This window comes from Calypte anna, chromosome 1, assembly GCF_003957555.1.
Source record: "Calypte anna isolate BGI_N300 chromosome 1, bCalAnn1_v1.p, whole genome shotgun sequence".
In the NCBI taxonomy this organism is placed as follows: Eukaryota; Metazoa; Chordata; class Aves; order Apodiformes; family Trochilidae; genus Calypte; species Calypte anna.
Genome location: NC_044244.1, coordinates 7461501 through 7475664, shown reverse-complemented (window position 1 = coordinate 7475664; position 14164 = coordinate 7461501). Strand labels below are relative to the sequence as shown.

At 40.6% G+C, this 14164-nt stretch overlaps 1 protein-coding gene across 1 annotated transcript in view; it reads left to right on the top strand.

Moving 5' to 3' along the window:
- The window catches only part of FAM107B (family with sequence similarity 107 member B), a 56529-nt gene extending 44802 nt beyond the window's left edge, over positions 1 to 11727 (top strand). Inside the window, exons 2-4 of the mRNA XM_030469173.1 lie at positions 2327 to 2510; positions 6527 to 6680; positions 8617 to 11727. Coding sequence (XP_030325033.1) covers positions 2383 to 2510; positions 6527 to 6680; positions 8617 to 8733 — 399 coding nt within the window. The 5' untranslated portion in view covers positions 2327 to 2382 and the 3' untranslated portion in view covers positions 8734 to 11727. The remainder of the gene's footprint in view (positions 1 to 2326; positions 2511 to 6526; positions 6681 to 8616) is intronic.
- The last annotated feature ends 2437 nt before the right edge of the window (positions 11728 to 14164 follow it).

The following is a 14164-nucleotide window of genomic DNA, read 5'->3' as shown; positions in this document are numbered from 1 at the left end:
TGAGAAGTGTGCTGTGGTTTGGGGATTTTTTTTTATTTTGAAGTTTTTTTTTTATATGGCATGCAGCTAAACAGCAAGGGGTCTGAGATGAGTTCAGTGAAGGGCCATCAAGATGGGCTGGGGTGCAGGTTCTGTGACGAAGACTGAGGGATCTGGGTTGGGTCAGCAGAGAGAAGAGGCAGGGTTGGGGGGATCTAAGAGTATCCCCCATACCTGGGAGGATCTTCCTGAGAGGATGGAGCCAGGGTCTTCACCGTGGTGCTTGGCTGCAGGGTGAGAGGCAACAGGGAGGAGATGAAACAACAGGTTTGTAGGGGTGTAAGGAAAAACTTCCCCAGGAAAGAGGTGATAGGGATTGCCCAGAGAGGCTGTGCAGCTTTGAAGGACTTCAGGACATTGCTGGGTGAAGTCCTGCACCTGGTGTTGCCTCATGGCTGCTCCTGTTCTCAGCAGGAGGTTGGATTACAAATTTTCCAAGTTTCTTCTGACCTCAGTTTTCCAGTGATCCTGTATATTTCATATATGTGATGATGATAGCTGGTTGCTTGATTGAAGCAAGTGAGACTCTGAAGGGCTGATGGGAGAAGTATTTTTATTGCACCATCAATGTCAGTGAGAGGTTTATGTTATGTACAGCAATCTACCTAAATAGTTGTGAACTGTGGGTAATTTTTTATATTAGTTTCAGAGGTCCCTGTGAGAACAAGCAACCCCCACAGAGTTAAAAAATGCTACCCATAAACTTGCCTTGAAAAACTAATGCAGGGCCACCCTAAGAGTGTCTTATGCTGGTAAACTGTCTCTCATCAGATTTGCTCCGTAGAAACTTGCTGTGTTAGATGTAGCACTAATAAAACACAATTCAAAATATCCATTCAAACAAAGAAGCTGAAAGAGCTATGCCAGGTCCAATGGACACATTTTGAATCCAGAGTGGCTTCTCTGCATCTGTTATAAACTTAGTCCATTTTTGGTGGTGGTGGTACTGTTCAGTATTAATGTACTGAAGTATTAGTGGAAATCTTTCCACTCTGTCAAGTGGATTTTGATCAGACCTGACCACCAATGTGAGATTCCTAATGAAAGAAAATAGTTTAGGGACTAAGCTGAGGCTGAATTCAGGCAGGTTTTACAGCCTGTGGAGTGAGAGAGGGAGGAAAGGGCTGATAGCTCTGGGATAGAAATTAAAGCACACATTCAGCTTTTACTGGAAAGTACGTGGCAAATCCCAGGGATTCTCTGATTTGTCTGGTAGCCCCAGAGCATTCAGTGTGCAGCATTCAGCTGTTCTGCCAGACAGGCTAGTGGAGGTCTCTCATCTTTTCTTTCCCATTCTTTCATCTCTGTAAACCCACATGCTGTGAGATTATTTTTGGGGGGTCTGTTTGAAGAGCCAATGTTTTAGCAAATGCATCATTGCAGATTCTGCATGGGGGTTTCCAGGCCAGCAAGCAGAGGCAGAACTGCTCTAAAAGTGCTTTGAATGCTGAGCTTACTGTGACTGAGGCATTTTAGTGCAAGGGGGTATGAATGGCCACGTATGAATTGTTTGAAAACTATAGTTTATTTGTCAGCTGTCAATTAAAAATGTTGTGATTTGGTGTATTTGTGATGTGTTTTCTATAGCAGGATAGGAAAATGACACATTTTCAGGTGATGTAAATTGTCAAGACTGCACTGCCTTCAAATCAATAGGTTTCTGTCTTTTCACTGGGTGTAAGATGGCCTTTAAGAAAAAAACTCACCCAGATTTTTTTCTCCTGTACTTTTCCAATCAGAAATCTGTCACTCATCCTAAGAACTACAGATCTGGCAATTTCTACATGGGAGCTTTTACTTGGTACAGTACAGATCAGAGCTTATCCATTAAAGGTGTTTTCCCATAGCTGGCATGATACTGGTAGCAGAAAATGAGACTCTATGGTTTTGTTGTACATTTGTAGTGTTTAATAAGTCAATATTTAGAAAATCTTCAGGTTCTCCATATTGCTGATCTGAAAATGCTTCATCTGAGTAGACACTGAAATCAGTAGGGCTCTTCACATTCTTAACCTGAATTATTTGTCTTGTTGCTCTTAAAATGGTGAAGTAATCTGGCTCTCCAAATCAATGGATGAAGACTGTTGGTGGTGATGCCACTGTGAAATTGCCACCTACTTAAAGAGATGCTATTGATGTTTGCTCTGAAAGCCTCTACTTACTACAAACAAAATTAATCTACAAAAAGCTTCAGTATTATCAATGTAATATTCAGCCTTCACATTTTAACACATCTGTTCAAGGCCTTTCAGTGTAGACTGACTGCAGTTTTTCCTCTATTTTACAGATACTGTGAATAAGGACACTGAACCCAAAGATCCATATCTCATTCCAAGAAAGATTATGGCTGAACCAGACTACATAGACGATGACAATCCTGAATTAATTAGACCTCAGAAATTAATTAATCCTGTGAAATCATCCCGGAATCATCAAGATCTCCATAGAGAACTACTTATGAATCAGAAAAGGTAAGAGTCTAAAAGTCACAGTGCCCCCCTCCCCCTACAAAAACACAGCTTCAGTTGTGGTTTCATCAAGGACGTTTTACCCAAAACCCAGTAGACACTTTGTTGATTCAGATCTTGTAGATGAAATGGCTCTGATTCTTACCCATGGCATTTGTTTCTGTTTGAATTTCAATTGGGGTGCAAAAGCTTGATGCAAAACCTTTCTCATTTTGTTTTTGTGAATACCCACAAAGGGTCCATTCCACAAGGAAGCTGTTCAGTTCTCCCCTATCACATTTCATATGGGTTACCTGGGCACTGTAATTTGTCTTGCACTATTAAATTTATCAAGTATTTGACAAAATATTCCTGTTACCAACAGGATAATAAAATCTGCAGGTTTTCATCATTCTCACCACACCGAATTTATGGGCCCACTTTTAGATCAAAGAAATCATATCTTTTATTTCATCTGAAACTGTTGTCTGCTCACTTCATCTTTCTTGCAATGCAGTGTGATAGTTTGGTGCCTGCTCTACTGCTGCACGAGTGTTTATTTGTATGTTATTCAAATGCTGCTTCCTCCATTCTGGGATGGGTTACACAGCTGTAGGCATATATATTATTTTAAAAGATGTAAATAACTGGAACTTAATTTCATCAGCTTCAGAGACATGGGCACTTGCTCCAGAAATAACTGAAGTTCTGTTAATAACTAAAATTCCCTTCATCAAAGCAAGGATTCATTCAGAAAACAAATGAAGAAAATACCCACCGAGCCACACAGTTGAGGAAAAGCCCATTGAGGTTTCTCCATTTAAACAAACAGAAACTAATTACAATATAAATTAGTGATCTGGTGTATTGAAGCCACCTAAAGTGGACTTTCCAAAGGCAAGGGTGTGAGGATCCACAAAACAGAAGTTGAAGTGCAGAGTGCATTTGAGAAGAAAGTTGCTGGTAGCAGCCATTCAGGCCTTTTGAGAATCAGAGCCTTGATGAAGGAGGGGAGGGAGTTACTGCTTTTGCTGCTGCAGCACAACTGAATTTGTCTGGTTGGTGGGAATAGGCACATTCTGAAATAGTCTCTTTTTTTCCTTCCCTCTTTTGGAGTAATATTTTGAGGGCAGAAGGAGACTTTTCTTGTAAAAGCAAAAAACTCCTCACAAACAGTAGGCTTAAATACTTAATTCCAAATGAATCTCACACACAATACAGCATTTCTTTAGTGATGAAGAAGTAGAAATGTTTTACAGAATGCCAACTGAATTGGAAAAAACTGGCCTAAATAGGTGTTTGTCCTATTTTTTGTTAATGGGATTAAACATCAAAGACAGTTCCTAGAACCAAGAATTTTATAGGCACTGAAAGATAGTTGAAGTTTCCCGACTTAGGATCTTTCTCTAAAGTATGTGGAGGCTGCAGTAAATCAAGGCTATTTTTTTTCTTTTAAGTTTATGAAAGCATAAGGCACTTTTAAATAGTATGAAGTTCTTTTCTTCTTCGAGAATATCCTATTACACAGAGGAGCTGTGCAGTCCTCAGTACCCACTCTTCTCTTATTGTGATTTTGATTAGCCACAGCTGTTAATTTTAGTTTCTTATTTATAAGTGAAGAAATGAAATACTTTGAGGGTTTTCACCAACAGAAAATCTGGTATTTTTTGAAAAGAGGGTTAGACTTCTGTGCTTTGTGCCACTGTACTGCCTCTGATATGAGGTTTTTCTGTAATGTTCTGCTTTGTTACTGCAAATTGCCACATAGATGGAGGAATTTCAGTGTTCTTATAATGTGCACCTTATTTTATTGTGAAGACTCAATATAGCCACCAGTGGCTTCAATTTTTGAGCAGTCAGCTCTGAACAGTCATTTCTGGATCTTGGAAGATGTTAGCCAGTGCTGTTCTGATCCCTCTCCATGTCTGCTGTGAACAGTGTGTTTTGGTCTTGGACTGATGTAATTATTTACTTGAAGAAATGGTAGTTGTTTTGGATAAACAAATATCCAAGTAGTGGTACCTCAGGGCACTGGTCACTTACACCATTTTTGCTTGTTAGGACTCAGCCTCACCTCTGCAGAGTGTTGGTCCTGTTCCTTCCAGAGATTTTAACCTTATCAGCTGTAACTTGTGTCCCTGCCCATGCAGGGGGGTTGGAGCTAAATGATCTTTAAGGTCCCTTCCAACCCAAACAATTCAATGATTCTATAACTCTATGAACTGGTGTTGTAGCACACTTTGCTTATTCTATCTCAAAGCTTTAGGAATTTTTATTGAAGCAGAACCATCCCCAGGAGGTGATACAAGACTCCCAGTTAAGCCGGTTGCTGTCTTGTTGGTCGTTTTTCCTTCTTACCTGGAAGAAAGACAATAGGATGGACATTACATTAGATCTGCTAGCAACCCCACTTGAATCTTTATTTATATTTACTTGAATCTTTATTATAGCTACAGCACGTCTAAATAACCCTTGTGCTTGTGCTTTGTTACAGTATAACCTTACTTAAAAAAACCCAACAGGAATGAGTAAATTTACTAGCAGCTTCTGGTTCATGGCTATCTTGAGTGCTAATTGCCAACACAGAAGTTTCCATCCATTCATCTCTCTCTGACCAGTAGTAGTAGTAATAGAAAATCACTTCAGCTTATCTCTGCCTGACTGAAGTTTTATGTGTTAAAATGTAATTAGAATAGCACGGAACATAAAATATTAACACAGTCTCTGTTGCATTCAGGCCATGAGATCTATTATGAGAAATCAGGAACAGCACTTGGTCTTGCTAAATATTTGATTTTGCCATCAGGGTATGTACAGGAGTGTTGCATAATATATGGAATCATTCATAGGTGTCACAATAAAATGGCATTTTAATGTATTATTGGACTTGCTGTCAGTTATGTATCTTAAGAAAAATTAGGCAACCTCAGATTGATAGTGAGTGGGGAAGGGTAAAAATACGTTTTCTGAAAGCTCCCACAGTTCAGTGAATTTCTTAAGGTTGAAAGGAAAAATGGTTGATGTTAAACTTAATGCTGGATGTTTTCACATAATAGTGAAGATGACAATAACAGAAGCAGAGCCTGTATCTTCCTGCTCTGACTTCAGTGACACAAATATCTTAATAATGGGGAAAACTTTGAATCTTACCAGAACAAATTTTGAAAATATCAAAGCATAACAGATACAAAAGAAATAGCTGGTGTCACAAAAATAAGTAGGAGTGAATGTGCACCTATCTGTGTGTGTAAATAAATAGTCATTCATCTTTTCAAAAAATGAGCCTTCTTATTGTAACCTGGTTGGCTTGGAAAACAATGTGTGCTGAACAGACTTGAAACATTCACTTGGTGTAGTACCTAAAGTCACACGAGAGGGAGAATCCTCCAGCCTTTGTCTGGTCTCCAAGGTGACTGCCACTTTTTTTTATTCTGGATTTTTGTTGTCTTGGTCTCTTGGGAATTTTGAGTGTAGCCTGAGGGTTCTCCCTGGGAATAGTTTCGCAGCCAGGCATGTGTAAAGCTCTCACATTTGCAAGGAGGGAGAGAATCCACAATTTCCAGACCACATGCAAAATTAGATGGACATAATACCCTGCACAGGACTGACTGAACACAAGCTCTCCAGTTATCAGCCATCAAGGGAATTCTCTTTGTGTAAAATCTGTTTCTAGCTCAGCTAGGGTTTTGATTTGTGATTTCTTTTTTAATCCATTCTTCTAGAATTGAGAGAAGAGAGGGATGACTAAAGATGAAAGTAAAAATAGTGAATTATCCAGGGGGCATACGGGTGTGTATGTTAAAGGGAAATATTCTCAATAATAATATGGCTTAAATGCTAATTTAGAGTTTTGGTTAGAAACCAGGCAAATGCCTCATTTTTTTTTCCCTTTTAATTAATTATTCATATTCCAATTATCTAAATAGGTAAATAGTTGGCTTAGAAAACCTTCCTACAGTTCTGTATGAATTTCTGCTAATTAGAACTGATCTTTCTTCCTTGTTTCCCCCCTCCCCCTACTCCTCGCATTTAATTTCAAGGGGTCTTGCACCTCAGAACAAACCAGAGCTACAGAAGGTGATGGAGAAAAGGAAACGAGATCAAGTAATTAAACAACAAAAAGAAGAGGAAGCACAAAAGAAGAAATCAGACCTAGAAATAGAGCTACTGAAACGGCAGCAGAAACTGGAGCAGGTACGATGGGGAATAGCTCTCCCTTTACACATCTTCAGCTGAGCTACTCACCTGAGACTCCCTTTGTAGACAGGAAAGATGCAGCAGCCAGTTTTTGGCACAGTTTCTCTGATCAAATGCAGATATCTTTTTTAGGATGAGTCAAATCTGACTGTACAATTACCTATTGCCATTTACTGTACAGGAGCTGTGGTCTCAAACATCAATTAATCAAATGAATTCTGCATTAGACCCCAGGAATGTGTGTGGAGCTTTGACCTTACTTAACCACTGAAACTGTAATGAATTCATTAGTTTGTGTAGTCAGATTATTAAGAGTTGAGCCACCAAGGATGGTTAGACTGCAGTGCTTCAAAACTAGATGCTTAATGAGGAAAAAAATCAATTGATTCTTTCTCGTGGGTTTTGTAAGAAACTAGGTGACTTTTAAAGGATCTTTTGCAGTCTTTAAAAAGATGAGCCCACTGACATTTTCAGATGAAGGAAAGATTCTCAGACCCTGAGTATGGAGATGACGTGGAGTTGGGAGTTCATTGTGGAGAAGCTTACTGGTAGGCACAAGGCCAGTCAGACTTCTCTGTGCCTTTTAGGGCACTTGTGCAGTGAAACACTTTATCAAAGAAGTCACCGTGCATCAAGCATTGTAGTTTCTTTTTAAATAAATGAATGTTTTAAAACAGTATCTCCTGATTTTTTTTTCTCAATAGGAATTTATGAAGCCAAATAATTACTCTATTGAAAATGAGATGTAATCCGATAATTATGCAGGTTTTGGGGGATTTATTATAGTATTTTTTATTAGAATTAGAAATATTTTTGGAGTGAGGAAGCTATTGTATTATTAGGTATATCATCCTGTCACTTTTCTTTTCTGCTCTTAAGGGCCCAGCTTCAAATGGCTCAGCTTGTGGAAGGTTTTGGTTTGAAACTGAGCCACTCAAGGATGTATGTAGATAGAACATTCTGTTGGAAGGGGAAAAGCCTCCTGCCCGCTGCAAACAGTGTCGTGACTTTGTAAACATCATAGGATGGGATAAATTGACAACATGACTCATGGAGGAACATTGTCATGATTTACTGTAACAAGGCATGTCCCTTGCCAGCAAAACGGAGACAAAAGAGAGGTTATTTACGTGAGCTGTACATGGTCCCCATTAATCAGGGAGACCTTGGTCTGTTATAAAAAAAGCTCTTTTCAGGAGCTTTTGTTAGTTTTCTAAAGGGCTGTTTTTTTCCTTTCTGCTGACTTATCTGCCTTCATTCAGGACTGCCAAGCAATCTGTATTCTGTGCACTGTGTAAGCCGTGTTCTGGATGGACACTGCATAGGCTTGTTCCATACATCAAAGGACCTAATGGTAATCTTGGATGTCTGCAAAGACAAAAGTTCCAACAGTGTTAAATATGTCAGTGAATGGGCTCTCAAAAATTAACAAGTAAGGGCCAAGGCTGAATTTTTTATTTTTTACTGAGACAAAACATACACAAAAGGAGGCTCAAGTTAGTAATCCATACCTAGACATGCAGAAATAAATTCTGCAGGTGTGCTCAGTGGTTTGCATGTGTTTTCATGCAGGGCATACTTGTCCTTGTTCTTTTGTAAAAGCCAGAGAAGGGAAATAGTTTTGTTTCTTTAATGAAGATGTCCAAGAATTTCAGAAAAAATGCTTCATCTTGTTCTTGTGCTAGGCTTGCAGTTTTTGTCCATCTGGCAAAGGTGGACATCTGAAACAAGCCAGAGTCAAGGATTTGAAAAGATTTATCTTTTATGAGAACAGATACTCCCAAATAAATGCAACCTTATTTTTTCCATGAGAGAAAGAAAGGAATCTGTTTAAAGAGTTCTGCATGTCCAGTTATTGAAATCTTTATTTTTTTTGTCTTGTATTTCAATGATCTGTTTTATATACTTTTTTCACATGTGATTCCCTTTTAAGCTGGAACTGGAGCAACAGAAGATACAGGAAGAACAGGAAAATGAACCTGAATTTGTCAAAGTCAAGGGCAACTTGAGGAGGACGGTCCAGGAAGCAACAGAAGCACCAGACTCCTAGAGTCAGTACCTGCTAAGACTTCCAGCTTTCCTGCAGAGAGAGGCTTTTGCAAGTTGTCTCAGATTTTCCCTCAAGAGGGAAAATAACAGCATCCAGCTGAAGATCACATTTTAAATTCCTGGGATGTGTGGATTCAAAAGACAGAACCATAAAGAGATCGACTTGCCAAATGCTGTCCTGAGATCAATGGTTAAGGAGTCTGTCTGTCAGTTCAGTGTCATGGACCAGTCTGATGTGCTTACTCAGAGATTTTAACCAGGGATACTACAGAAACTCCTTCAGTGTTGCACTGCTTTATCTCTTGTGATTCTAGTTTAGTAGAGATAAGTAGATTATATTTTGCTTTAAACCAGAACAAAAATCCTCCTGTGATATCTTACGAAGCTTTGCTGTGCAGGTAAATTTCCTTCATCTAGACCTACAGCCTGTGTATATCCCACAGTAATTTGTGTTGGACTCTTTATCAAATCTGGGAGGATAGAAAATTTGTTGATCACTGCTGCCCATCCCACTGGGATAGGCAGGTGTGGGCAAACTGAAAATGCTTAAATTTCACCAGCAGTGAACAGTTGAGCAGCCTTAATTCCTAGTTAATTCTACCTGCTTAGCATGTAGAATTTGGGCTATGGAAAGAGTTGAAATCTGATGATCCTTTTACCAGGGAGCTTCCAGAATCTGATTTATCTCTGTCCCTGAACTTACACTGTTGTGTACAGACCTGTGCAGTGCTACCTGTGAATCTACTTTTCAATGCAAGAGTACCTGTCTTCTACTTTTTGTATTTTGAAATCTTACTTTGCTGTTGTGGCCTTTTTCCTCCAAGGACATGCTCATATGAGTACAGTGTTAACACAATAATTTGTAGTGTTTAAACTCATGTGCTGGGACTAAAATCAGGAATCTGATCAGCCATCAATTCCTGCTCTTTGCTTGCAGGAACTTGTTGCAGTATTTAAATCAGGCCAAACTGTTAATAGGAATCTACTGAAATGGAATTTTTTTTAATAAAATGAAATTAATTTTATCCCAGCCTTCTTTTAGCCTCAAGAAAGGAGGGGAGTGTGTTACCACTGAGTCTCAGGGTCCAATTCTGTCACATTTCTGCCTTTCCACAAGTTGCCCCAATGACATTAAATAAAATCTTGCTCAGCTTGCATAGGGGTGGCAGAATCTGATCCTTCATGCTTATGACTACTAGTTACCCAGGAAAGCCTGGGATGAGAGGGGGGAACAGATGACTCATGTAGGATTATAGATTTGGATTCTTGGTGTGAATAGGTGCAGATATCTTCAGAACCTGGGGGGGAAAGCCTCATCTTCCTTGGTCAGCACAGTCCTAGCTCTCACTGCAGACATTCATCTCTCTCAGCTGAGGATCTAACCCTAGTCTTTGCCTTAGGATGCTAAACAAAAGAATTTCTACTTTGTAATTATTTTGGACATAGGGGTTTGAGAACACTTTTTACTAATATCCACAGTGGTGTGTTTGTGTTCTAATGATGGTGGGGGAGGGTTTGCTGGGGATGTTTTTTTGCCTTTCCTGTAAGTATTGGACTTCTAAAATACAGTTTCAGCGTAGCGCTTGGGACAAAATGCTCACAATTACAAATGTTTCCTAGATACAGACTTCAGTTTGTCAAGATCCAGGCATTTTTTATGAGAACATAATCAGATTGAGAGTAAATTGAATTGCAATAAGTGTATTGCCATTGATTTAGACTTGCAGTGTGACTCACGTCTAGAAGATTAAATGTGAAGATGGTCTACCAGACTGTTCAGATTATGGACATACTGTAGACAAAGGCCAAATGTAAGACTCTTCCATTTATTTTCTCAAAAAAGGGACAACCTGAGTGCTGCAGGTTCTTCCTCCTTCCTTTCTACTGGAAGATCTTCCTTTCTGGCAGCACATTATTCAAACACTTGCACTGTGTTTGTTTCACGTTGTTGAGACAGCATCATACATGAGCCTTCTACACCACACTCATGTTTTATCTCAGTGGCCTCCAGCCTACCAAACTTTGTTCCTCCTGGTTTCCTCTCCACAGCTAGCATTCTGCTCACCATGGAAATGCCTAGAAGCTGGTGAAGAAACCCTCCCCAGGCTTGAGCAAACCATTTCTTTTCAGCCATTTCCCTTCTGTGAGCATGTCAATCCTACCATGCATGCTCAGTGAAATGAAGAAGTTGGTGTCATCCAGATGGCACTGGAGCTGGTGAGGGATGAGGACTGCTCTTTGGCTTCAGTGAGTGTGTTGAATTGGGCCCTTCAAGGCTGAAGGCATTCTGTGTTCTCTCCATGTTTGTGATTCAGGGGTTTCTCTTTCTGAATCACAGGAGGTCAGAAAACTCCCTTGTACATACAGCATGAAGTAGTTTTTTGTTTTCAGTTGGAATTCATTCTCTGTGTGAACATAACATCAATATGTGTGTCAGAAAATCTTTCAGTTCTGCTGGCCCTTTAGTCTAGGAATCCCAGCCACCTTCATATTGATTTAAGAGGCAAAAGCTTGTCTTTAAAGTAAGGATTGGTCTGCAATGTGTAACCCTTAAATGTGTGGTCAGCTGGTCACACCACAAGTGTCTTGTGTGGCTACTCAAGTAAGAAACTGCTTGCCAGTGAGCATAAGTGAATCCTGATCTGTCCTTCAGCTAGCTGGGTTTTGAAGCAGTCTGGCAAATACTTCAGTGATTTGAAAATGGCTCACTTACCACTTTGTACTTTTTAAAAACTCTTACTTTTGATAGTATAGTAGTAATTTTTTAAGCATTTTTGTGGCTTTAGCCTTCTGTTAATATCTGCACTTGTTGGAGTGTACATATATAAATATATATAAATATTAAAAGGGAGCCTTAATGGATTTGTTTTCATAATTTAATATTTTTTGTATTTGCTCTTGTATAATTGTTTTTAACTGAAAGTATTACGAGAATGAGGGTGGAATACTTAGAACCAAAGTTATGCTTAATAAAATCTACTACATGCTTGGTGTATGTGGTGGTGTCTGTCATGTCCTGCTGAAAACAAAACCTTGAGGATTGCACTGAGATTTCCAGGTTATTTAAAATTCTACAATGCAGGGGAAGTACCAAGATTCTGATGACTTTTTATTCCTTAAAATTGCGTCTGTGTTTGTATATGCAAAATTATTGGCAAATTGGTTGGTAGGAAAAGCTGGTTGTGTCTCTTAGCCTTATTTTCTTCGGAATATTTTTGTCACAGAACAGTTTTCAAAGGACTGTGTAACCGTTCAGCCAGTGCAAGGTGAGGTAGAGCACAAGGGAAAATTTCTGATGAGAATCAAATGATTCTGGAAATCATTTTCTGTCCTGCTGGCTTCATCAGAGGGCACCAGGCAAAATTCAGCCTTGGAATTGTTAACATTGTGATAGCTCCATCTGACTTTGTACAACAGCTCCATCCTAAAAGGGAGGGAGAAAAGAGTGTGGCCCTGGGTTCAGTCCTACAAAGGTCCTTTTATTTTGGCCATTGCTCAAGCCTGTCCTTCTAATAGAAAAAACGTGGACATGGGAAGGAAAGCACATGCACAAGGGATGTGCTCAGTGCTATTGCTAACAGCAAAATCCTGTGTCACCAGCAGAGAAAATCAGCAGGGGCAGGAACAGGGCTGGAACAGGTGTGGGACATCAGAGCTCTGCTAAGAACCTCAGCTCTTTCTGGTGAGCTCTGGTCAGCCAGGGATAGATGGTGATGGAGTGGGAGCAGGAGAAGAGAGTGGGGTGAAATGGAGTGGGGGAGGAGGAGAAGAGCAGTGAATTCAGAACAGATGTCAGGAAATGCTTTTTGCTTCAGAAACTGCTCAGCATGTGGAATAGGTCCTGGCAGTGCTGCTGATGCAATGACACTGGACCTGCTCCAGGAGCTGTCAAATGTGGGGGAGGAGAAAGAACAGACAGTGAATAAGGGGTGGATTTCTGTACCCTGCTGGAGGTACTGCCCTGTGCTCTCCTATCTCAAGCATATTCAAATGTGTTTTGAATTATCCTTTGATATTTCACTCTGGGTCCAGAAAGAAAGCAGTGAGGGCATGTGATCTGCTTTTGTATCTTGTGCAGTGGAAAAGATGATCTTCCTCTTGTGTGCTTTTTTTGGATTCCATTGAGCTGATACGTTTTTGCAAGCACTGGTCTGCTGGGGGCTTTGCTTGTGCTCCTGTGGCAATATGTAGATGGGTTGTGCCATGCCATAGCTGTGTGACGGGAAGGACCTTGAGGTCCTTTGGCTGTTCTTACAGGGTCCATGGTTGGCATTTATAACTGAAAATGTCTCATGGCACTTGTGATGATCAGACACACTGAAGAAAATAACCAAGCAAGACAGCTGGAGACAGAACAACTTCAGAGTGTGCTTTCCATAGGATCAGAACTGACACCTTCAGGGTGAAGAACAGGAGGGTGAGTTGGGTTCTCAAGACATTGCAATAGGAAGAGTACAGCATTGAATGACATCTAGATGGCCTCTTTGCCCCCACCCCCCCACTTTAACCTGTGTTTTACTCAAAAGATTTTCATCTGTCAGAGGAAAGGTTTGTGGTGCCCCTGGTGATATCAAGAATGGCTCTCCCTGATGGAGGTGGCAGAAACCATGGCCTGAGGAGGTATTAGTGGTGGTAATAGGGCACTGACATCTTGACTCCCACTCCAGTGCCTGCTTTCCACATCCCATCTTTTGGCATTTCTTTAGACCTAGTGTTGGGTCCAGCACTCTCTGCCTGTGTTGCTTCTCCAAGGTTAAGACAGGGACTGTTATTCTTGAGGTGCCCAGGGGTTCATTTTGCTGAACCTCAGGTGCACATTTGAGCACATCATCCGCTGCTTATTTCTATCAGGGCAGAGAAATCAGCCCTGTGGAGCATGGTTCCCTTTATTTCCTTTGGCTGTAAAGGAGCCTGCAACACATGACTTGGGAGGAGGGGGACATCATCTGCATTGCAAAGGCTCTGAAAGTGGGCAATTCAAATGCCACCTCTGTACTATCCATTCTTTTTCATGATGTTTTACTCCCCAGGAAGGATGAGGCCCCTGGATTCCTTTAGTAAACTTGGCCTTTTATCTCTGTGTGGTTCATAAGCTGATAAAGAGCCCCCAGTCTCTTCACTCTGGTGTGTGGTGCCACGGGGACTTCAGCTGAGCCCCCAGAGTGCTGGAGGAACATGTGGCCTCTGCAGAGGGGAAGAAGGAACCTGCCCAAGGCCAAATGCTGGCCAGAGAGGGGTAGGATCTCCACAGTGGTGGCAAGGGAAAGTGGGGGACATTAGGAACCTGAGAGGATGCTCCAAGAGCCAGAATCACCCCTTACAGCTCTAGTACTTAATTATCTGAGTTAATCATATTCAGAATTAACTTCCATTATGTACCCAAGTCTAATCTCTCCAGTGGATGGCATGAGCAATTTAACACAAATTGAGGC